At 40.5% G+C, this 24,862-nt stretch overlaps 1 protein-coding gene across 5 annotated transcripts; it reads right to left on the reverse strand.

Moving 5' to 3' along the window:
* Positions 1-809: 809 nt before the first annotated feature.
* QTRT2 (queuine tRNA-ribosyltransferase accessory subunit 2) lies at positions 810-24,817 on the reverse strand. 5 transcript variants are annotated; one of them, XM_079921879.1, is made up of 10 exons: positions 24,708-24,756; positions 24,385-24,536; positions 18,088-18,308; positions 17,289-17,344; positions 15,504-15,580; positions 13,334-13,546; positions 9,126-9,325; positions 6,834-6,985; positions 5,012-5,129; positions 810-3,345 (listed from the first exon to the last, which is right to left on the reverse strand). In XM_079921879.1, exons 3-10 carry the CDS (start codon positions 18,285-18,287, stop codon positions 3,114-3,116), a joined length of 1,248 nt encoding a protein of 415 aa, XP_079778005.1. In that variant the 5' UTR covers positions 18,288-18,308; positions 24,385-24,536; positions 24,708-24,756; the 3' UTR covers positions 810-3,113. The 5 variants fall into 5 exon arrangements, with proteins under 5 accessions (XP_079778005.1, XP_079778004.1, XP_079778003.1 ...); XM_079921878.1 differs by lacking the exon at positions 24,385-24,536 and having other exon boundaries at positions 24,708-24,817; XM_079921877.1 differs by having other exon boundaries at positions 810-3,185; positions 24,385-24,796.
* Positions 24,818-24,862: the final 45 nt, after the last annotated feature.

Raw genomic sequence — 24,862 nt, forward strand, 5'->3', positions numbered from 1 at the left:
CTTTAATTGATCACGGACAGAAACCCTCTCGAAACCATTCAAGGAGTGATTACAGTCCCCAAAGGGGTCAGGAAGGATTGGGGGACGTGGAATGGCAACTCACGTTGAGCACCTACAGACCCACAGGTGCCAACACGGTACCATGGGCCACACAGGCCAGGGCCAGCTAGTCTCCAGTGCAGGACTGGAAACCAGGACTGAGCTGCAGCAAAGGTCCAGAAGCACCCCGCACCTCAGGGCCAGAAGACCCACCTCTTCAGTCCTCACTTCTCGTAGCCCCTTCAACTCAGGGGTAAGCCACCAGGAAGAAGCTACTGCAACAGTTAACTGTTGAGTTTTAGTCAGATGGCGCCACGTCTAACCTGGGAGCTGACTAGTGGTAGGTCCTTAGGCAAACTACTCAACCTTCCAGAAATTCCTGGTAGGCCCTCCGGCAGGCTACTCAACCTTCCCGAAACTCAGGCTAGGAATAATAGTATCAACACCTCACAGCCATGCTCTAAGAGTCAATGAGATATGTGTGGAAAGCAGTTACTAAGGTGCCTGGCACAGTAAAAGTACTCCATAGATTGTGCCTATTATTATTATTTTATTATGTGCTAGCATAGCCTTAAGGCCCTTGATTATATAATGTAAAAAGACAGGTGCATCCCTGAATCTCTTTCTTGGGATTCTGCATTTAGTGTGAGTGCACTTAAAACCATGACTACAGATGGAATAGTAGAGAACATTTCTGGTACCATGGAAATTTAACGGAGAACATTTCTGGTACCGTGGAAATTTAACGTTTTGTTTAATAGACTCATTATTATTTACAGGAAACCAGACTAGTATATTTTTTTAATTAAAAATGTTTATTGGCTATTGACCTTAATAGATTTACATTAAAGGAAAGGAACATTTTTTTCAAATGTGCTAATAAGAAAAAGACCTAGAAAAATGGACAAAGTTGGACAGAATTTTCGGTTTTGAACACAAATAAAACTCATAAATTTTATATGGATTCTGGGATATTTATTAATACTCCTCCAACAATGGGTTTGGCATTGAACAGGAGTTATAAACATATGAACAACTCCAACCCAATATATTTCAAAACAAGCAGATTCTTTTTTTAAAAAATAAATTTATTTATTTTATTTATTTATTTTTGGCCGCACTGGGTCTTCGTTGCTGCGCTCAGGCTTTCTCTAGTTGCGTTGAGCGGGGGCTGCTCTTCGTTGAGGTGCACAGGCTTCTCACTGCGATGGCTTCTCTTGTTGCGGAGCACAGGCTCTCGGTGCGCGGGCTTCAGTAGTTGCAGCACGCAGGCTCAGTAGTTGTGGCACATGTGCTTAGTTGCTCTGTGGCGTGTGGGATCTTCCCGGACCAGGGCTCGAACCCGTGTCCCCTGCCCTGGCAGGGGGATTTTTAACCACTGCGCCACCAGGGAAGCCCAAAACAAGCAGATTCTTGAGAAGAGAAACTCTGTCTTTCATAAGTATCCTTGCCATTAATTGGAGGAGAGGTTGTAAGAGTATCCATGAATTCTGGAATTCATGAGCTTTGGAATTCATGGACGTTCTTAAACCACAATAAAAGAAAACAGTACAGATGGGCACCCTACATATAAAAATACAGTAACCACATAATAATTAAAAACAAAGTTCAGTAATGCCCACTAAAATGAACAAATAGAAAAATGTAGCACAAGAATGTAAAACAAATATATTTTATCCCCCTACAAACAAAACAAAGGCATCTTTTTGGTTCTGCTGTTTCTATAAAAACTATGTGTGAAACGTGCATGTATGTGTATTCTTATAGAAAACTTGACAAATATAGAAAAGCACAAAGAAAATAAAAATCACCTGTCACACCATCAACATGAATGTCATTCCTTTGACAAGAGCAGAAAAAAATTCAGAGAATCAGAGGTGATCAGCGAAGGTCTTCCCAGCCTCAGGACCTGCTGATGCCAATTTACCAACCACTTTAAAATCCACAGGCTAAACCTTTCTAGGCTCTCAAATATCTCTACTGTTGCCTGACTCCTGGCACCACTGCATTTTTCATCAGGCCAATAGTGATCAATAAACAAGGATACACATAAAGCTATGGTTCCAATCTAAAACTTCTTGTTCCCCAAATATTAGAGCTAAATGGAATCTTAGAAATTAGTTTAGTACTATTCACTTTGCCTGTCCCCATTTATTCAGGAGGAAACAGGCATGGAGAGGTTAAGTGATTTGCCCAAGTGTCATAGTTGAGTAGAACTGAAACCCAATCCTCTAACTGGCAGGCCAGGGCTCTGTCCAAGTGAACACACGGTGACTGAATCTCCCCAGGTGATGTAGCTCCAGTTATTACGTGGTTCGACTCTTAATGACCCTACAAGGCAGAACACAGTGGATCTGCACGACCAGATGAAAGCAGCTAGGCAAACTTTCAGCTCCTAATAGGCAACTGCGCTGACTCTAGTGAGACAAGTCACAGAAAGACCATATGGTCAAACGAAGAGTGTGCCCTGGGCCAACTGGTCATTGGAGCAATGTGTGAGCTCCACATTCCGTGGAGATGTGAGCCTGGTTAAATCACAAGGTTGATTGCACTGCCAGGACAGCTTGGAAGGCACAAGTGTCGAAAAGAGACCCCTGAGAATATAAGGATTAAAATGAAGAAAACTCTTGAATCAGACAAATTCCTTCTTGGTCAACAGGCATGTGTCCACAGAGGTCATGCTACTCATGACCAATCAACTCCCTTCAAGCTCCAATCCAACTCAGTGAACCCTCAGATTCTCATCATCCCCACTTCAAGGCTGTCCCTTCACATCTAAAGCTTTTATCTTTGACTAAACGAACCTCTGTTGACTAAAAGAGTTAGCGCAGAAATATTCAAGGTCAGGTTTCAATTCTTTCTGATCCATCTAGGTCATTCTAGGTCATTTCAGTCGTAAGAAGAAGTCCCTTCAGCCTCAGGCGGGCCGAGTACAGTACAGATGTTCCTTATCTGAGTAGACTTCATTCTCAAATATAAGTGATTAAAGTGAAGATCGCTTCCTGCTGTCTTCCTCCCACATCACAACCGTGGTGCAGGCTCAACGTGAAGAGTGAGGTTATGCGTACCAGGTCTCAAGATGCTTGCCTGTGGATGAGCTCTTTCAACTGGGCCAGTTGGTCACTTTTTAGTGCTTCCCGGATGGCCTGGAAAAATCCAAAGTAGTGTTCAAAGTTGTGCATCATGAGCAGGACGCCAGCCAACAGCTCGTTGGTCACCAGCAGATGGTGGATGTACGCACGAGTGTGATTCTTACAGCAGTAACAGGGACACCCTCTCACAAGTGGATCAAAGTCCTCCTGGTACCTGAGAAAGGAAGTTACAACGATATTCCGGAAAGTGAGGAAAACAAGACCTCGACAACCTAGACTAACCTACTCTGCTGGCACGTAACCAATAGTTAGTAACACAACTGGCAAATGTAGTGCCAGGCACCTGCTTAAGAAGGCAATGTGGTCAAAAGTTAACAGAGAGTACAATGGGCCGGGAGACTCAGGAGTCTTCCTCAGATGGATACAACCTCCTAGACTGAGGCTCACCAAGGAGCAGCAGAAGAGTCACGTGCTCGCTCCCCCCTGCTGAGCAGGGTTAGTCACACTGTAAAGGCACACAAAAATATCAGGAGACACTGTTCTGATGAATGACACTTTTCTCCCACTCGCCACCAGGGCTAATATTAGAAGAGATGATATGACCTTTTACTTGCATAGCTTTTTGCAGTTTACAAAAAACTTTTATATATACTGTCTCATTTAATCTCTGCAACCACCCATGGAGATAGGCATTTTTCCTGTCACTTTACCAGTGAAGACTGCCAAGGGGTTTAAGAGGGAGGGCTATGGAGCTACAATGCCTGGGGTTGGTTCCTGGCTCACAACTCACTTGGGAAAGTCACTTAACCTCCCCCTGTGTCTTTGTTTTCTCATCTGAAATGTAATAAGGTAGAAACAGTGCCTACCTAATAAGAGTTGTTACAAGAATTAAATAAGTTAATATAGTAAAGGACACTGCTAGGTACATGCTAAGCACTATATACGTGCTACTTTCTATCAGCTACTAAAAAGAAGTTAAATGACTTGACCAAGGTCACACAGTCACAAGCAAGGCTACTATCTGAACGCCAAATCTCCAAAACTTCTAGTGCTGATGATAAAAATATCGCAGTTTCCAATTATATCTATAATGTAAAGTGAATTTTAGTAGTAACCATTTATATTACCCTAGGTTTTTAAAAATGGAAATGAATCTCCTTGGCTATTTTTCAAGAAGTCAAATGTGATAAACGTCACCATTACAGACCTATAATCAAGAAATCACTATAGAAATAAGAACTAGGAATTTCATATTCTTTCGTAAACTTTCAAGTCTGTCCTGTTACTAGATAGACATAAATAAGTCTGAGTCCCTAAAATGTCCCTTTACGTAAGACCAAAAACACCCCAGCATTAAAGTGAGTATACCAAGTTCACAGAAAAACCGCTCACTGGTTCACTGATTATTTCCACTTTTGGCCAAATACAAAGTTATTAGATATCTTAGTTCAGTCTTTATAGAGGCAAATATTTTATTTAAGATTTATAATCTGTATATAACCAAGATGGCTTAAATTCCTTAAAATTTAAAAATTTTGTTGTAATATTTTATCTTGAAATCCTTATTTTACACTGTTATTATTTAAAGTAATCATAAGGAGTAAAGAACACCAAACAATGGATCTGGTCTAATTTTTCTGACAGCTCTTCTAAAACAACAGTTATCTAGCCTCAGTTTTCTGACAAGACAAAGTACACAAATTCATCTGCAGAAGAAAAGAGTACTGCTGGCACTGAATTTGAGAAGGCCCAAACAATATCCAACTATAAATATTTTTTGAAGTCATGAACTGAAAAGGGAACAGTTATATAAACTTTCAAAACAGACTGAAATTAAAAAGTCAGAAATCAAAATCCATACTTAAAAAAAAATTCCTTACTTTTTTTCCTTCAGATTAATTTCAAATGATGTCATTTCTCGGTTGCAGCTAGTTGTTTTACTCTTCTTTGTTTGATCCACATATTTTCCTTCTTCCTGTGTCCCATTTTGTTGCAATACTAAAGGACAAACCAACAAAAAGTCTTGAATGAAGATCAGATAAAGAGTGGCCATTGGGAGAATTTTATTTTACTTACTATTTCATGCCCTTTGACCCTGTAATTCCACTCCTCAGAACTTATCGGAAGGAAACAGCACAAGAAAAACAAAGCAATATGTAACAAGATGATCAATGACCTATTATCTATAGTACCAAAACTTGGAGATTCAACTATGTCTAAGTGAATAGTAGTTACAAGTATATATCTTATAATTAAATGGGGACTTGAGTTGTTCCCTTGAACTCTTTGCTTTAAGAAAGAACATTCCTGGAATTGCAAGAGAAACACCAGGAATACTTATCTACTTGCCTCTCTTCAGAGCAGCTGGCTCTTTGCATAGTAACTAGTGTTACTAGGGGGAATTGCTGCCTACATTATGCAACTTATTCCTTTGGAATTTTCACTTTGTAATTGGCAAAAAGCCTCAATTTACTATACACACACACACGCACACAAATGTGATTCATAATACTTGCATAAAAATGTTCAAACTCATTTTTCCCAATCATAAAGAAATTTGGCTTTCTCTGGCCCAAAAGGAACGTGTTTGTTACAGAGAATTCGGTATCAGGGTCTTTGTTGAGTTTTGCGTATTCACAGTACAGAATGACTATCAGTCACCTATGTCCTGGCAGAGATAATTTCACTTGTAAATGAAGTCATGAACATGTATAAAGTGTTTATGGTGTGCCTATCCAAATACATTACGTTCTAGTCTGTCTAAAAGACAGTAAAATTGACCTCCTCTACATATGAATTTGATCAACTTGATTGATTTTGTTTCTAGAACTAATTCCATTTAGATTAACGCTTCAGTTGCTTTATAGGAGTGTAACATATTCTGAATGAAATTTTCATCACTTGTGGGGAATAAAATGAACCCTTAAAGAAGTCTCTGGCCCTACTCAAATTTAAGGTTGGCGGTGATAGAGCAAGAGTTCAACGGAGAGCAGGAGGAGAGAAAGGAAAGCACACTCTGAAGGCCAGACGGAAGGCCAGGCACACAACATTCTCCTGAAACACTGTGGAGACACTTCAAGGGACCCCCAACCCAAAGTCTGTATCCTGGTTCCTTTTCTACTGCCAGTTAAATGTTAGAATCTGAAACTGCTTTTCTTGACCTCTGAATAACTAAACACTAAAAGAAAATGGCAGTGCTTCAAAGCACCATTAGCAGAGGAAAACAGCTTTCACATCTCAGTATGTATAAAAAACCAAAAAAGCAAAAGTAACACTAGGATCAGAGGGGATGAGACTCCCTGTGTATTAATAGCATGGGGTTTGCAAAAAGCAGACAAGAACTCTTTTGTGAAAAAACAAATTAACTTTTACCAAGCAGTTCAAAGGTTTTCTTTTCTTAGATTTTCATCACTATTCACTCTGAATGTTCTTTTTTCAGGTTGTTAATAGAAGAGGTTTTGTTTTTCTTGGTTCTGCTCACTACAAAATCACTTCCTAATATTGATGAGCTATGTGTATAGTATTAAGTGCCTGGTTTTGTGTGCCAACATGCCGGGCGTACAGATAAGAAACAAAGACATAGTTTTATAAAAGCCTGGCTTTATAGTATGCACATATTTCTGGCTTGTAACTCAAGGCAAAAATTGATAGGAAATAGAGAGAATTTAAGGGTAACAGAGAGATTAACTTCAAAAGACCTACATGTCTCTTCAGGAATCGGCTGGTAATCAAAGCTGAAAGTGAGGGCACATCCCCGCTCTGTTGCTAGATAAGGGAAAAAACTCTCAAATAAGTCCACTCCTCTTTCAATACACTCGAGCACCTCATCTGGCTGGCTAACACCGCAGATGAGCCTGTGAAAATAATATGAACAGTGACATAAGAACAATGCCAGGAATGAAATCAGAGAGTCTTTCCAGAGGGCATTAACAGTAATAATAACAAAAATCATGGTTAGTGTGGCAGGCAGCAGATAAGGAGGTGTATGGAAAGAACATAGAGCTTTGGAGGCAGAGAGACCTGGACCAGAATCCCTACTTGCTGTGTTACTTTGGGAAGGTTTCTTAACCTTTCTGAGTTTTCGTTTTCTCATTTTAAAAACAACAGCAAGAATACATACCTCATAGACTGGTTGTAAGGATTAATGAGATATTCGCAAAAGCACAAAGTGTAGTTTCTGCCCCAAAGAGAAGCTTAACAAAGGTTAGTTTTCCTTCCCTTCTCATCCCTTCTGAAATAACCTCCGTAGTCTTAGACTGAACTTTGTAGTCTTCCTATCCACTACATAAGATTTTTTTAGTGCAAAGCTGTGTGCTTTATTTCCCCTTCAAATACTCTTCCATGTTTTAACTGTATTTTGCTTATAATTCTTTTTCATAATTGCTTCAAGAAAGACATTTTTATCTACTGTATTCTTCATAGGTTCATTTACGAAGCAATTCTTGCTCTCGGAATTTCAACTCTGCCCACAGGCTCTAAGGATCTAGTCAGTTTTCTTTATGCTTCTTTATATCTTCTCCATTAATAAAATGTCTGCATGGTAGAATGAGATGGTATTTCCAGAGGCAATGGGTAATGAATTCTGAGAGTGTTACTAACATTCAACCAGGTTTTGCCACTAAAACGAGATGGGAAATGCACTAGACTAGGGCTGGCTGGCTGGCTGCTATTTTTTATGTTTGTTTTTCTACTCATAGGTCCCTTTTACACACTGGCAGAGAAAAGCTTATAGACTCCCTGATTTCTAAAAGAAGTCCAAAAAAAGGCTTATGTAATATTAAACAACTAGAACCCTTAAATATATGCTGGTTTTTCTGACTACAGTTTCCTTCAAGTAATGTCATGTTTTAGAACTCCTCTCCAACTGAAGCTGGCATTTCTACACACTTATAGAAAGAAAAACAATCCCAGCTTTCAAATCCAGTAACAGACATCTGTGAGCACTTAACTCAAAAGGAGTCCAGAAAATGACTAGAAATACTAGTGCTGAATTATCATCTGCACCAGAATGAAATAAGCACAGGAGGGAAAGCAATGAACACACAGAGCTAGGATAAAACTGGGGCGGGCGGGGTGGGGGGAGGGGGGAATGCTGGCTGGGGTGATGGCAATATCTTGCTCTGGCTGGTGTTTACATAAGCATATATACGAATAAAAATTCATCAGGGTATACATAAGATTCATATACTTAACTGCAAGCTATACCTGGATTTTTTAAAAAGTAGTAAAATTACATACACATATCCAGCAGCCCAAGGGGTATAAAGCAGCACCCCATAATCAAACCTCTTAATATATCTGTAGGAAAAAAGCATGAATATTCATATCAACTGGGATAAAAGACTACAGTTTTTAAAAAAGAAAAAATTTGAATAGTCTAATAAGACATTGGCTATACTCAGAAACTTGGGGATTTTTAGCTCTGAATCTTGCAGATCACTCTTCTCTCCAGCACATAATGAATCCTGTGACTGATGGAAAGAACCAACCCCACTAGGGTTGCCAGTGCCCTTGATTTCAAAAAATAATACCACTCACTACCTGCCTCAAATCTAAGAACTTCTTAAAGGACCTTATTGACAGAACCCATCTTCATTCCACTAGGCATCCCAGGTCTGTCCTCAACTTTACTTGCTTAAGGCCAGAGTTCCACATGACTTTCTATCTGTCCCCAGGCACCAGGTTATAGTGAATAAAGAACAATATTTACAATTGGCACAAGGATGACGGGAACCAGTATAACACTTGCCCTCACTTATAATGAGGATCAAATTAATTCACATGGCAGTGTCCTCTGGTCTACATTCTGAAATCAAAGGCAAGACAGCCTTGATGGAAACTTCCTCCACAGTCTGCCTCAGCAGACTCAGCCCAGAAAGAACGTAATCAAAACATCAAAAGACACACCCACGTACAGACTGCGTACCACACATTCGGCAGCACCCCTGCTCTGCAGCCCACCAGGCTCGACCTGCACCCTAACTGAACACTAGCCTCGGTTTGTGCTCCGGTAGCTCCGCAGTGACTGATGACAGCAAGTGCAGTCTAGTCTCCAGGGTTGTTGGAGTCCCTTGAAAGCCATCCAGAAGGAAGCCACCTACAGGCCGCTTGGCTGTCTCTCGTGCTGACCTCAGCCTCTCCTCCATCACATCTCCACCTTCAATCACTCCAATGATCATACTTTTCTGGAGGACCTAAGGTAAGAAAGGATTGAACGCTTTTAACTGTTTCCAGTAGTGGAGACCTTTGTTTAAATGAGCCTTACCGCCTTCCTAAGAACCCTTAGGGCTCCAAAGAACACAATTTGAAAGCCACTCAAAAAGGGAAGAAAAGACCGAAGAGAAGCTGAGGCAATCAACATAGTTAATCAGGCTTTAGCGTAGATTAAATTAAGCACACACCAAGCAGGTATAAGAGGAAAAGAACAAAAGCAACAGTTTTAATTTCTATAAATGGCTATCTTGGTCTACCTTAGGTTACTTCTAAATCTCTTAGTAGTAACTTTAGGAACTGCAAAACTGTTTGGATGGAACAACTGACTGTCCATTTGGAAAAAGATAAAACAAAAATTACTACTGTACACCATCCTCAAAAATAAATTCCAGGGCTTCCCTGGTGGCGCAGTGGTTGAGAGTTCACCTGCCGATGCAGGGGACACGGGTTCGTGACCCGGTCTGGGAAGATCCCACATGCCGCGGGGCGGCTGGGCCCGTGAGCCATGGCCGCTGAGCCTGCATGTCCAGAGCCTGTGCTCCGCAACGGGAGAGGCCACAACAGTGAGAGGCCCGCATACCGCAAAAAAATAAATAAATTCCAGACGGCCCTAAGATCTAAACATAAAAAATACAGTTATACAAGTATTAGAAGAATAGGTTGAATATTTTTATAGTCTTGAGATAAGGAAGGCCTTTCAAAGCAAGCTAAAGCTTACAGGAAAGGGCAGACATATTTGAGTACAAAAACAATAAAAATTCCCTAGTGAAATATACTATCAACAAAGACAAAGGGGAACTTATTCTTTGGAGGAACACATAAATGTCTACACCATAGGTAAAGCTCCGACAAATCCTCTAAGGAAATGACAACCCCATAGAAATCTAGGCAAATATGTGACTATGAACTTCGGAAAAACAAATGTGAATGCCCCGTACATATCTGGAGAGCTTACTAAACCTCACAAGTAAGGAAATGAAAACTGGAAATAATTCGATACCATTTTTGCCCATCACATCGACAAAAAAGTTAAAAGACAGAGAGCAACATAGCAGAGGTAAAAGTGTTAGAGAAATGGCACTTACATACCCTGATAACTAGAGAGAATAAAAATTAGTTCAGCCTCTTGGAAGGGCAAGTAGATAACACTTACCAAAACGTCAATGCTTTTATCTTTATATATCCTAAAATTCCACTTCTAAGAATATCTCCTACAAATATATTCATTCATATGCACCAAGGTTTATTTGTGAAAGATGTTTAGAATAATGAAAAACTGGAAACATGCTAAACATCCATCAGTAGAATAAAGGCTTGGGCTTCCCTGGTGGCGCAGTGGTTGAGAGTCCGCCTGCCGATGCAGGGGACACGGGTTTGTGCCCCGGTCGGGGAAGATCCCACATGCTGCGGAGTGGCTGGGCCCGTGAGCCATGGCCGCTGAGCCTGCGCGTCCAGAGCCTGTGCTCCCCAACGGGAGAGGCCACAACAGTGAGAGGCCCGCGTACCACAAAAAAAAAAAAAAAAAAAAAAAAATAGAGTAAAGGCTTAAGTAAAGTATCAATATAATATGTTCATAGTAGGCTTCCTATACAGCTGTTTTAAAAAGAAAGCAGAATATATATTAACATATACATTGACAGGAAAAGAGTTTCAAGATATTGTTAAACAAAAACAAGCAAATTTTTGAATAGATGATCATATTCATGTAATAAAAACCACATATAGGCATGCATATATGTAATAGTTATGTGTATGGAACTGTAAAAAAATAAGGTTTGCAAGGAAAAACACCAATCAACAGTGGCTCTCTGGTAGAAGAGAGGGATGGGGAGGGAGCCTGGAAGGCTATAAAGAGGGAATTTTGCTTTTTGGTTTAAGTAGGAGGAATACAATCAGTCTACTCCTCCAGAAAGAACACTTCATCTGCTGCGCGGAGAATGAATGAGGGGAGGATAGGATGGGGTAGGAGACGACTTTAATCATCCAGGGAAAGACGAAGAAGATCTGGACCAAGGCAGTGGCGGGGTGGGGGGTGGGGGTGAAGAGGAGAAAGAGGATTTGAAACCTCATCAGGAGGTACAATCAACTCAACCTGACCGATTAGTTGCCTGGGGAGAGGATGAAGACAAAAATCTAGGAGGACTCCTGGCTCCAATTTCAGAAGTCCAGGGAGATGACGAGAGGAGCAAAGACAGGGGATCCTAAGAAAACAGTGGAGGGTGAGGCAAGATGATTATTCTCTTTCATGCATTCTGGGTTTGAGGTATCAGCCACTGAACATACGGACCGAAAGTCAGGGATATGTATATAAAGTGTGACTGCCCAGGCTAGAGAGAACGGTAGGTGCTTGACACAGTGCTGCCACTCCCCACGCCTGCTGCCATGGCAGACAGAGCCAGCCAGCGGGCCGCCCTCACCCCGTTGCACCTGAGAGCAGCTCCAAGCACCTTGAGATGGAACTCATTTGCCATCCCTGGCCTAGGGAATGCATGGAGAAGGAAAGAAAGCCGACAACAGAACCTTGGGGAGCTTCAATATTTAAGGGCATTCAGAGGAAGAGGAGTCAGTGAATCAGAGGGGAAAAAATCACAGGAAGAGGAAAAGATGTATGCCACCATACAAAGGAGACAGTTACAAGGCCTGCCCCTTTCCGTGACCAGTACAGCCCCATCTGGGAAATTCATTTTCATGGTGTAAGAACTATAACCATATAATTTATTGTCTAAAACGGGACACATTTAAAAGTAAAAGGGGGCACTATCAATAATCATGTCAAGACAATAGCGTGAGCATAAGGGGTACAGAGAGGGACCCCTGCATTTGACCAACGCACAGAAACAACGTGAACTGGTCAGGCTGGCTTAACACAGAAGAGGGATTTGAGGCTCATCTAATAATCATGCTCCGTCACACGCCCTGTCCTCCCTTTCTCCTCATCCAAACATTACTTATCCTACGAGGATAATTACTGGCTCAAAACAATTGCTAGTAAACAACTGTTGGCAGAGCTAACGATGTAGACCCACAGCCATGGCCCCACGCTGGACCCTTATTGCCCATACTGAGAGTTCTATTAAGAACGACAAGTAAGCTTCCTCTAATTATTTCATGTATATTAACTTGATTAGCCAAATTATATTTTTTATTGGTAAACTCAAAATAATGATGTTTTTGAAACTCCGTGCGCTTTTGCTGTAGTGGGGCCCACTTGTTGCTCAGGATTACTCTACATAAATGCTCAGACACTGAAAGCTTCTCCTCTGATCATATCTCCTGTTCTCCCACCTCCTCTGCTCTCTCCTAATGAACCCTTCCTTTTCCAGCTTTATTAACTCTGCTATCAAGATCCTTTATTCACTGCTACAGCTTCATCTTCCCCAGCTCATGAGATGATGAGGTTACTGTGCCTTAAGGAGACAAGAAGGGTGGGGAGGGGCACATTCCAGACTTATTTAGGGAACTGGAACCAAGGTGGAGTGAAAAACTGAGTATTACTTGGATATTAAAAGGGGTCTTGAAAGACTCAAATCTCTGGGATGAGGAGCTGGGGGCTGCCACAAAGGGAGACAGAGTATTGAGGGAGAGCCGAAGGAAGAGCAGGTGAGAGGAGGGGAGACGCTGAGTTTGGTTATCTCTGAGTTTGAGGTGCATGTGAGGAATACTCTAGTGACAGAACCTAGCAAAGGCCTGTGGTTATGTAATTCTGAAGCTAAGTAGAGTGATCTCCATTACATACACAAGTTTAGAATTTTCAGCAATTTAAACTAAGGGGAGCTGCCCAGGGAGAACAAATAGTGAGGGGTGAAAAGAGAGCCTAAGACAAGAGAGAGCCTAAAGAGCAATAAAACAATCAGGAAAAAAAATCAGGTGAGAGTAAGAGACCAAGAAATGAGGAGCAGAGAAGCAGAAGGAGGAGAAAGGGTGGTATCTTGGAACGTAAATGAGCGAGAGTTTCTAAGAGAAAGGAGTGGTGAGTGGCACGGCTTTACCTCTGACTCTTCCTGTAGCTTCAGACAATTATCCAGGAATAGAAGCGATCGGTCAACAGACTTTCTGGCTCTCTTTATGGAAGTGGCTTCATCACACGTTGCCTCTCCATCTGAAAGGCACTGGAACCAGTCTGGCTGAAGGGCCTGCTGAATTGCCATGAACTTGGAGGCAGTCATTTCCACTCGTCCTCCAACACCCCACACAGACACTGACTGCCACAGGACAAGACGATGAGGGATTCGGAAGAGTAACATGAAAAGAAAAAGAAAATAATAAAATGATCAAAGCAATCCTGAACTCAACTCTTCTTTACAGATGGAGAGATGGTGGCAATTCAATATCCTACACACGGTGGGTAAAGAGGTTTCCTATACGATATTCCAAATTCTCTAAGGACCTGATAGCTCAGAGGCACTCCGATAAAGTCTTTCAACGGCCACACAAGCCAACTTCTGAGTTAGCACTCAGAATTCTATAATTACTTTTCCAGAAGCCCAGTCTTCCATTCTCCGCCACACCCTGCTGTTCCTGAATACACCACAGACTTTAATTCTTCTGTCTTTGATCACATTGTTCCTTTTCACTGAAATGGCCTTCCCCTACTTCTCTGCCTGGTAAAATACTATTCAAGACATAAGAGTTCAAATACCATCTACTCTATTGTGTTCCTTCAACGTTACTAGGCATAATCAATTGCTCACTCTTATAAGCTCTTTCAGCAATTTGTATTTATTTCTTTCACAGAAAAGATAGCCCTGGGGCTTCCCTGGTGGCGTAGTGGTTAAGAATCTACCTGCCAACGCAGGCGACACGGGTTTGATGCTTGGTCCGGGAAGATCCCACATGCCGTGGAACAACTAAGCCCGTGCACCACAACTACTGAGCCTGCGCTCTACAGTCCGCAAGCCACAACTACTGAGCCCATGCGCCACAACTACTGAAGCCTGCATGCCTAGAGCCCGTGCTCTGCAACAAGAGAAGCCACTGCAATGAGAAGCCCATGCACCACAACGAAGAGTAGCCCGCACTCGCTGCAACTAGAGAAAGCCCATGAGCAGCAACGAAGACCCAACACAGCCATAAATAAACAAACAAAGGAAAAAAGAAAGAAAAAGAAAAGATAGCCCTTATCACACCATCGTATATATGTCTGACTAGAGTATCCAAATTCATGGTTGTGCCCCAAGCGCACAGTCTGGGGCCTCATACATTATTAATGTTTAGTAAGTGTTTACTAGATCGAATTAGATACAGAAATATGTGCAAAGGCATAAATCCCATAGTACACAAGAATCTCTATATGTACCTTTGGTTACTCCTTTCCCTACAGCATCTCTCTTCTTAGAAGAGATGGACATAAATGCGAGGCCACATATAATCTTTTTGTTCTGGCACAAGAACACTGTTTAAATGAATCCTTTCTCCCTTATAAATGGAATAGACAACCGAGGTCAAAATATTTTCTTTTGAATTCAAATTACAAAATAAAAAGAAGTGTAAAACAGAAGACAAATTTAAAATAGTTACCTTAGGTAAGATTAATAGATATTGTTGATATCAATAAAGTGGGTGCAAGAAAAGTAACTGTTTGTAAAGTGGCAATATATACTAAAGCTTTGCTAGAATGCTGTCCTCAGGGACAATGCAATGCGGCCATATCTCAGGTTAAAACTTTTAAGGAAGTCCTTTGAATACTGTTTTTCACCAGCTAAAATCTCCAGCTTTTTCAAATTCTGTTCTAAAAAGCAGTATTATACTGAGATTCTACTATATATAGTTATACATGTGATAATACTCGTCAGCAACTTTCCCCACTATTCCTGAGGTTGTTGAAACTTCAAATAAAGCATGGTATCAAAAGACTATTGTTTTCTACCATCATAGCAATTTCTTTTTTTGGCATGTACTTGACCTTTCTCTACTCCCAAATTTTGGGCAACAATGAAAAAGCTGAGGATACAGTCCTTACCTTAACCTTATCCTTGGGCTGCCCCACTCTAACTCCTATGAACCACACCATCCCACTATAGTCGTAGAAATAAAGAGAAGGCATAAAGGGGTCTGGAATGGTTCAGCATCCCAAGCAGTGGGATCCTTGCAGCTGAGAGATCCCATAGGCTGACTTCCTGAGAAAAGGCTTCAGCCTTGGAGGACCTTCTGAGAACATACCTTATTTGTTACATAACCAGCTGGGCAAGGGCTGACTGGATCATGCAGGGAGCAGTACAAGAGTGATTCTGGCATGCCTGTATAAACATAAAAAAAGAACCCTTGAGAGCACTTACATCCACAATTACACTGTGTTGTAACAGAGAGCAGCTTCATAATGTGTACCGCTGGATAAAGCAAGTCTAAAACACGATAAATTGCTCATACTTTATCTTAGAATTGTAGGAGGCCTGTCAACATGAATGAAAAGATGACTTTGAAACCTACTAATCTAAAAGAAGAATTAAATGTAAAGGTTCATGTCTGAAGACATAGCGAGTTGCTACAAAGGAAAGGTATAACCTGAAGTATGATACAATGAAAGTGTTTAATGATATGTTGACCCTGCTTGATTTGCTTTGAAGAATTTAATATCAAGTATGGTCATTCTAGGCACTATCCAAGCGGAACTAGCTACTGGCAAGATGAAATTATACAGTCAATAGGTAATCTTATTAATAATAAATCCAGCCCACACCATGGGTCCCTAGGGGCAGAATTATAGAAAAGCTGTAGGACATTGCAAATGGATCTCATTTTCAATAAGTTTCATTTACTCAAGATGCCAGTTTCTTAGGCTCTTTAATCAAAAAGATAGTTGTTTAAAAAAAAATCCAAAAAAAGTTTACTAAGCCATATGTACTTAAATTTCATATGCTGCATTTTCATAAGAAAAAAAAATAGAATTTTGCTGAAAAAAGACCAAAAATATAAAGCAAACAAAAATCTCTGCAGTTCTCCACCTTATTGTCTACAATTTCAATTATTACAATTATCTCTACAAAGCTTATATTAGCTATTTTCACTTAATTATACGCTTGTATACTTTAAAGCTGGTTATTAAAATGGGTCTCAGATCAAGGAAAACGATATTATATAAATTCCTCTCCTGAAACACAGGCCCTTGTGACAACCAAGTTGTCATGCAGTTTCCCTCAGAAGCAGAGGACTGAACAACCAGTGGAAGCAGGATTTTCATTCATTTAAGTGAGTCCTAGATATTGCGAAAAAGCTTCAAGAGAAAATGGTCTAGAGAAGAATTGGTTCTCTGGCTGTCCCTGCTAAGCTTTTCCTATAAATAAATGGACACATAGATCAGCATTCAAAATCCTATTTCTGGAACAGAAGATAATAGTAACATATCAGAATATAGCTGAATATAGACTCTTCATCCTCTGCCTTATGTTTTAGGCACAAACATGACAAGCCTGCTTTGGATCTTAGGTGTGTCCCATGCAGTCCTTCACCTCTAGGTCTTTGCTCTTTGCCTGGAGTGTCTGCTCACACCTGTCTACCACCACCACTGCACCCACCTCCTGACCTGGCTAACTCCTACTCTTCCTTGACCCAGCTAAGGTGCCCCGTCATCTTCTTTGTCAAGAATACTTCCTTTATTCTGACCTCCTTCCACATGGACCCAACAGCAGGTTATGTGTTCCTTCCTCTGGGCTCTCATGATACATGTATCTACACCTGATCCTGCAAATGTAGTCACCACACTCTACTAGAATTACCTGTTTATCTTTATCCCAACTAGGCTCTGAGTTTCATGAGGGCAGCAGTTGTTTCCCACTCATCTTTGAATCCCCAGTTCAAAGGCGTTCCTGGTTCTTAGATACTCATTAAATGCTTATTAAATTAATGAATAAATAAATGTATGAATGAAGGATCAAAGAATAAACAGCATCTCCAACCTCCAAATTAATACACCACAAGGCACACACAAATAACCTGATTAATTTTTACCTATAAACTTTCCAACTCCTTCCTTATATTCTGCCAAGACTTCGTGATGTTCTGCCCTGTAAGCAAAACAGAAAACTATGTAACATAATAATGAATCATTCTAGATACTCTATGCAACAACTGAAGCCCTCTTCCCACCCAAACAAGCTACGTGACAGTAAATGTATCTCAAAAAACCAAGTACACCATTATTCAAGAGTCCCCACTCATTAGGTTGGGTTCACTAGCCAGAGCAAAGCTCTTCAATTTGCAAGTGGTTCTGTGAGAGGAGAAATTGGCAAAGAGCAATGGCCTCAGAATATCTAGATTTTCTTCTTTCCCTTGTCCCTTTAAAATCACTGTTATTAACACAATCTTACAGAGTTATTTGATCTTATAGCAGATTCTTCAATTAGGGATGAGGTCAGTATGTACATTACAGAAAATGATCTCACTCCTTAGTTGTTTCCCTAGAGTAGAACATGTGCAGAGACAGAGAAAACTTTGAGGCTGGTGCGTGAAGACAGCCCCTAGGTTCCAAGTTTAGCCCTCACAGAGCATTCCAGGCCCTGTCACCCCTGGGAGCAGTGGCAATGAGGGCGGTATGGAAAAGTGAAGCAGCTCTATCACGTAGGTCTGGCCCATGATTCCAGATTAGGGCCAGATGATGTACAATATTTGATATCTCTCTTTTGATTTCATTCTAAAAAACCTACAGATTTTGCACGTAAGCAAAAAAGTCTTTCTCTTTACCACACCTTATTAAGGTAACCAAGCTGCTGCCAGGGTTGACATGTGAATGACCAGGTCTCATACTTACAGTGATGACAGTGTAAGCTGAGCCATGGCAGGAACCCCGTGGATTTTATGCAGTGTGTGATGGGTCAGGTGTGGGGCAGAGCCAGTCTTGGTGTACAGAAGGCAGCCTGGAATGTCCATGGTGCAGTCCCCTGTTTTGCCTAGGTTTTTTATTTTTCCTAGGCGACAGCCATTAACCACCTTGGTAAGACTTAGCTTCATCCTAAGGGGTTCCTCTAGGTCCTGATAAGAAAAGTACATTACATTCAGAAGGAGTTCCATGATATCTAAAAGCTAAACATTTTTCCAAGCAAACTACAGAAAAAAAAGATAGCATGTTTGTTATTACTTCCAGTCTAGGATTTTTTTAGATATCAGGAATAGGGGAATGGGAAAAGACACAGAGAGAATAAGACACCTTCCCCAAAGTCCCAGCACAATATGATGACATCAACCACATTTAAATTCAGTCATAGAAATTTTGTCTGAGCTGATGGAAACCAAACAAACAGGACAGAAGTAAAGACTAATCATGGAAAGAGCACTGTGAAGCCATGGATTGCTCTCAGCCATGAAAATGTGTATAGAGAAATGTCATACTGCTTAGGAAATACTGATTACTGATTTGATCTATTTTTTTCCTTTCTCTAATTTGAGAGAATACTAGGCAACATAGCAATTTTTCCTAATATGTAATTAAATGAAGAAAACAGATTCCAAAACAGCATTCTGCTGTTTATTAAAATATATGGAAGAACATACATCAAAAGATAAACAGAGGTTATGTCAGAGAGGTGGGATTATTCTCCAACTTTGTTCTTACACGGTGTCCAAACAGAGGTGAGAAACTGTGTGGGCATCCATGCAATTCGTAAGCAACGTTTCATTATTCTTATAATTGGGAAGGAAAAATATTTGATTAACAAAAAAGATATACTTTCTAAATTCCACAGATACACAGGGAAAAAAAATCAGAAAACATGGTCAATTACTTTGCTGGACTGTGTTAATTTATTATTCAGTGAAGCAAATCCTGGGCCCCACTTTTTTTTTTGCGGCACGCGGGCCTCTCACTGCTGCGGCCTCTCCCGCTGCGGAACACCGGCTCCGGACGCGCAGGCCCAGCGGCCATGGCTCACGGGCCCAGCCGCTCCGCGGCATGTCGGATCCTCCCGGACCGGGGCACGAACCCGCGTCCCCTGCATCGGCAGGCGGACTCCCAACCACTGCACCACCAGGGAAGCCCATGGGCCCCACTTCTTTAAATGCCCTGTAAAACTCAGTGACCAGGCATGGCAGATCATTTGCAAAATGTCACTGGATATTCAGCATTTTGAAATACCAGCGTCTCTGTAGCAAGTATTGATACCATACCCTCTGGAATTTTTGCCAGTTAGGCTAGGCCCAGTTTTATTAATAGATAAATTAATACAGCTCTCTGAGAGGTTCCAACCTTAGATCCTATCCTCTTAAGCATTATACTAAACCACACGCTGAAAGTCAACCATTGTTTAAGATGTTACCAAATAAATAAGCATTATTTATCATTAGTTAAAAAATATTCAGGGATGTATATATTACTTTTTTGGGAGTTATAAGTTTTTATATTGAAACAAAATAGTTAACAGTCTTTTGAATTTTAGAAATAAGAATAACTACTTTCTGTATGGTTCAATAAGTGATTTCATGTTAAACATGAATTATAAAAAATAGTATAAGTATTTGGGGAAAGGCTGGTCAATTTTCTGTGACTCTACCTTCATTATTTCAAGTTATCACAAAGATAAAATGTCTCACTGGAACCCAAAGAAATGGAGAGTGTTAAGAAAAAAAAGTTATTATGTTTTTAACAAAGGGTAATATAAAAGCTATTTTTTTAAAGCCATGCTATTACACATTAAAACTGTTAAAATAAAAGAAAGTTTATACCAAAAAAATAAATATAATTACAGGCTAATGAGAATGTAATATAGAAAATACAAGAGAATACAAAAGAAGAGTCATTAGTTTATACAATCATATTCCTTTTTTAAAAAAAGATTTATTTATTTATTATTTATTTATTTTATTTACTTTTGGCTGCATCGGGTCTTAGTTGTGGCATGCGGGATCTTTCCTTGCGGCGCGCGGGCTTCTCTCTAGTTGTGGCGTGCGGGTTTTCTCTAGTTGTGGCTCGTGGCGTTCAGAGCGTGTGGGTATCCCCCAGGCTCTCTCATTGAGGCGTGCGAGCTCAGTAGTTGTGGTGCGCAGGCTTGAGGGATCTTAGTTCCCTGACTAGGGATCGAACCCGCGTCCCCTGCGTTGTAAGGTGGATTCTTTACCACTGGACCACCAGGGAAGTCCCTCATACTCCTTATTGATTTATCAAATAATACACATAACCTTCTGGTTTCAAGTGATAAAAATCTTTTAAACTAACAGAGCTTGGAAGCCATTTGTAGCAAAGTTAAAGAATGTATCTTGCAATCTAAGTAAGTTCTAGAGAACTGAAGCGGGGGAAGCACGAAAGTAAGAAATTCACTTCAAAGTTAATGAATCAACCCTATTATTCTGACTATTAGAATCAACAAATATGGAACAATAGGTTTTTGAAACATAAATAAGAACTAATGAAAATTTAATGGACCAAGATTACTAATACTACAACAACTTAGCGCTTACTACCCTCACACACATCTGAGAATGGAAGAAACTGCATTGTCCCGCGTGTTTTCAGAAAGGCCTAGAGAGAAGAATTTGCTGGTTCCTCCCCTTACTCCAAAAGTTCTGTCTCATCTGAGCTGCTTAAGTTTTGTAAAGAGTTTAAATGTACACACGAGTTGTATTTTTTAAATTAAATCCATATAAAAGTAGGAAGAGTCTTCACAGGATAAAATTAGCATGTTTGAAAAATGAAGTTTAGGATTCTAGAATGCTACCAATTTTTATTATTATCTCTCCCCATCAAACCCTCCTTTCATTTTTCCAGTTTATTAATAAATAACATAAAAGACTGACAATCAAAGCTGCTGACAAGCATGAGATAATGTGCTTTTCCATGTCAAGTTAACTCAATTCCAGGTAAAAACAACAAACCGCAGTGCTTTAGTAAACTTCTGTTTAACATCCCAGGTAATGTATGATTGCCATCAGACTTCAGAAATGCTGAAAATAGTTAAGTCTGACCATTACTACCAGAGACGCCAAACTGAGAGCTCCTCATGGACCATCCCCTCTGCCGTTCCACAATAACAAATCTGAGGCTAAGCAAGATTAATCAGACTTAGTCTAGAACCCAGGTCTCTGCCAAGAGGCCTGAGCTTTTGATTACATCTTTGAAGTGAGAGTAATACAATGTCTGTATATGCATATCTCCTCTTCCCACTCTTTCCTCAATTGAAGAAATAGCTTCCTTCATTCTCAACCCAAGGTCTGTCATTACAGGTCCATAGTAGTTCTAGAGGACCTCAGCCACCATGCTCTTAGATGCAGAGATGGGTCCTCCTGTGATACAATGCACAAAAGTTTAACCTCCATAACTTTAAGGATGAAATTGAAAATCCTTAGCTTAGTGTACTGAACCCACTAGGTCAGCTGGAGAGAAATACCCACTTAGTTCTCTCCACAGTATGGGACTCTGATGCTGTGTACTCACATTCTGCTGTTTGGGGTTTCTTAAGAGTCCTACCCTAATCACAGTAAATGGACACAGCATCAAAGGAAAAAGTATAAGCAAGGAAAAGTAGACAAATGTGTCTAAAGAAAAGTATTGTAATAGATAAATTGTTACTGGTGATTCTGTGTATTGTGAGGATGAATGCAAATATGAAGAAATCTGAGGAAAGCATCAGAGAATGTACTTTAGCTGGAAATCAACATTTAAAATATAACATGCAACTTTGTCCAGCTTTGAACCCAGCTTTCCTTTCCTCATTACTGATCAATTTGTGGTTAGTGTTTTTATAATTGCACATTTTTTCTAGGGGCTTGAACACAAAAAGTTTTTATTATGGAGTAATGTAAATATATACACACATACACATATTCATGTACATATATATATATATATTTTTGCGGTACACGGGCCTCTCACTGTTGTGGCCTCTCCCGCTGTGGAACACAGGCTCTGGACACGCAGGCCCAGCAGCCGTGGCTCACGGGCTCAGCCGCTCCGCGGCATGTGGGATCCTCCCGGACCGGGGCACGAACCCATGTCCCCTTCAGCGGTGGCAGGCGGACTCTCAACCACTGCGCCACCAGGGAAGCCCTCATGTACATATTTTTAAAACATGCTTTTGGAGTGATATAGTCTATTAATCCAAGCAAAGTTCTCAAGAAACAAACTAACGGTCTCCAAAATATTAACTGGTTTTTATTTGGCTTCATATCATTACCCTTTTCCCTTTCACTTGTTGTGAGTCTCTTCTAAGATTTCTGGGGTTGTCTCTTCTCAATATACAAACATCTACATTTTTACTTCCTGGTAAAGTCTTAAAAAAACCATTAAAAGAGCCATTTGGAAATAATGGTTAATGGAAAAACTCTTAATCACTTTAAGGACAAGTAGATCTATGCTTTTACAGGGGCTAACCAAGATTCCCTGCACTTGTGGCAGCATTGTACATATCTTAATACCTCCATTGCCACATATTTCTCCCCTCCTTCCATCCCCTTAGGAAAAAAGGGAGTTTTAAATGTTTCTTAATGGATTCTCTACAGACTGTCATGGAAAGATGACCACAATACACTGAGGGAAAAGAGCAGGCTTAGGTGAACAGATTTTTTGCAAAAGAAAAATTGCGTATATATATTTATAAATATGCACACACAAACACACACTGTACACTGTCTGTATATGCATGCAAAAAAAGTCTGAAGGACTTCTAAACAATATGGTGCACTGAGCTGATTAAGAAAGACATACAGAAATGATGGACTCTAAAATTCTAGAAACTAGTAACAGAAGATGAGGAGGAAACTATTCAGAGGTACTATTCTAAAATTCTTACACTATTTGGGAGGAGGAGAGAGATCATGAATAATGTTAAACTTTAAGTATGCATGTTAAAAAATTTTAAGTAAGCATTAAAAGATTACTGAAAATGGATAATTCCCAAACCCGCTGGGGAGGGGCAGGGAAGGATCAAGAAGAATTGGTTAATACTTAAGGGAAAAAAAGAGGAAAAGAGACCAAAAAGCACACCAAAAATAGAAAATACAAAATAAGATGGCAGGAGTAAGTCCAAATATGCCAGTAATCACAATAAAAGTTAAATTAGTTTCACCTATTTAAAGAAATAACAACAACAGTAGCAACATTTATTGGGTGTTTACTGTGTATCAGGTCCTGTTATTCACGTTAACTCCACTATTATGTACTGTCATGTCAATCTAAGGCAGATGCTATTATTACAGGCATTTTACAGATGAGGAAACTGAGGCTAAAAAAGTGACCATTTACAAAGTGGCAGAGCCACTTAAATCATAGAAATCTGCCTTTAGAGGCTGTACTCTAATAGGCTGGTAGTCTATTAGAAGTCCCATCTTGTCCATAAACACATGCAATGTTTACAAATTAACTGTAATGTTAAGATATAATGTTAGTCATATTTTCCATTTTGCTATACTGTTATTACTGTTCTTGTCTTCCTTTATCTCCCTTCTCTGCCTCTATCCATCCTCCAACCTTTACAACCTTTCTATATATGCACACAAGCATTTAAATATACTTGTATGGGAAAGGGTGTTTTTTAATTTAAAAAATGTAAATATACTATACTATAAGCACTTCTCTGAAATTTGCTTTTCGCCCAGGAATACACAACGGATATTTTTCCTGAAGAAGAGACACAGAATTTAACTTACCCTTTAAAATAACTACTTCATGATACTGCATAGCTTGGATGTAACACAATTTAATCTACCATCACCCTTCTGATGAACACTCAAGTTACAGAACAGGTCTTGTGATTGCTGCAGTAGTCTTGAGGGCACAGCTTCCCTAATTTTTTTTACAAATCTCAAGTCTATTTCAGTTTACGTTTCCTGGCAGAGTTCTCTACATACATTGATTTTTTTAATGGGTACCACACTCTAATGATTTAGGTACTATAGCTCCCATTTTGCAGATGAGTAAATCGAGGGTCCGACAGTTATTAAACAAGTTGCGTAAGGTCATACAACTACAAAGTAGCTGGGTCTAAATCTCTACCCTGCCTTATGAACCTACATATCCCAGCATGCACTGTCCCCGGGAACACTTAGGCTCAGTCAGTAACGATGGATTTAGCGTCACTCCATGGGCCATCTCCAGGGGCCCCAGACCTCGCGAAGCGCTTACATCAGGTATTCGAGATCGGTCCAACCCTCCCAAGCATCCTGGGGAGTCTAGAAAAAACTTGCGCACGGAAACTTGACCTTTAAGCAGAGCCCGGTCGAAAGGAGACACTTTTCTCTCTGAGATGCGGTGAGGCTCACACGATTTGGGAGAATCTGGATTTACAGAAGCCAGGATCCACCAGGAGACCCAGAAAAATGAAAGAGACATAGCGCCAGTACAACCGCAACACAACCAGGAAGCGCCTAGACGCGACGCGACTCTCTCGCAGCAGCCTCCCCTTACGCGTAGCAGCTCCCACACCAACAGGAAAAGGGGGCACTTACCTGCAAACCTCCCAACTTTTTTGGGCTTGAGACCCCTTAAGCTCCTCGCCGTTCGCTACCGCGTGTCCAGCTTTCAGAATTCTCGGCTCCCTGAACCGCCGCCTCCGATGCAGAGCCAATCAGGGAGCATTGCGTCATCACCGGGCGCCAGGAAA

Source organism: Stenella coeruleoalba, assembly GCF_951394435.1.
Source record: "Stenella coeruleoalba genome assembly, chromosome: 5".
NCBI lineage: Eukaryota > Metazoa > Chordata > Mammalia > Artiodactyla > Delphinidae > Stenella > Stenella coeruleoalba.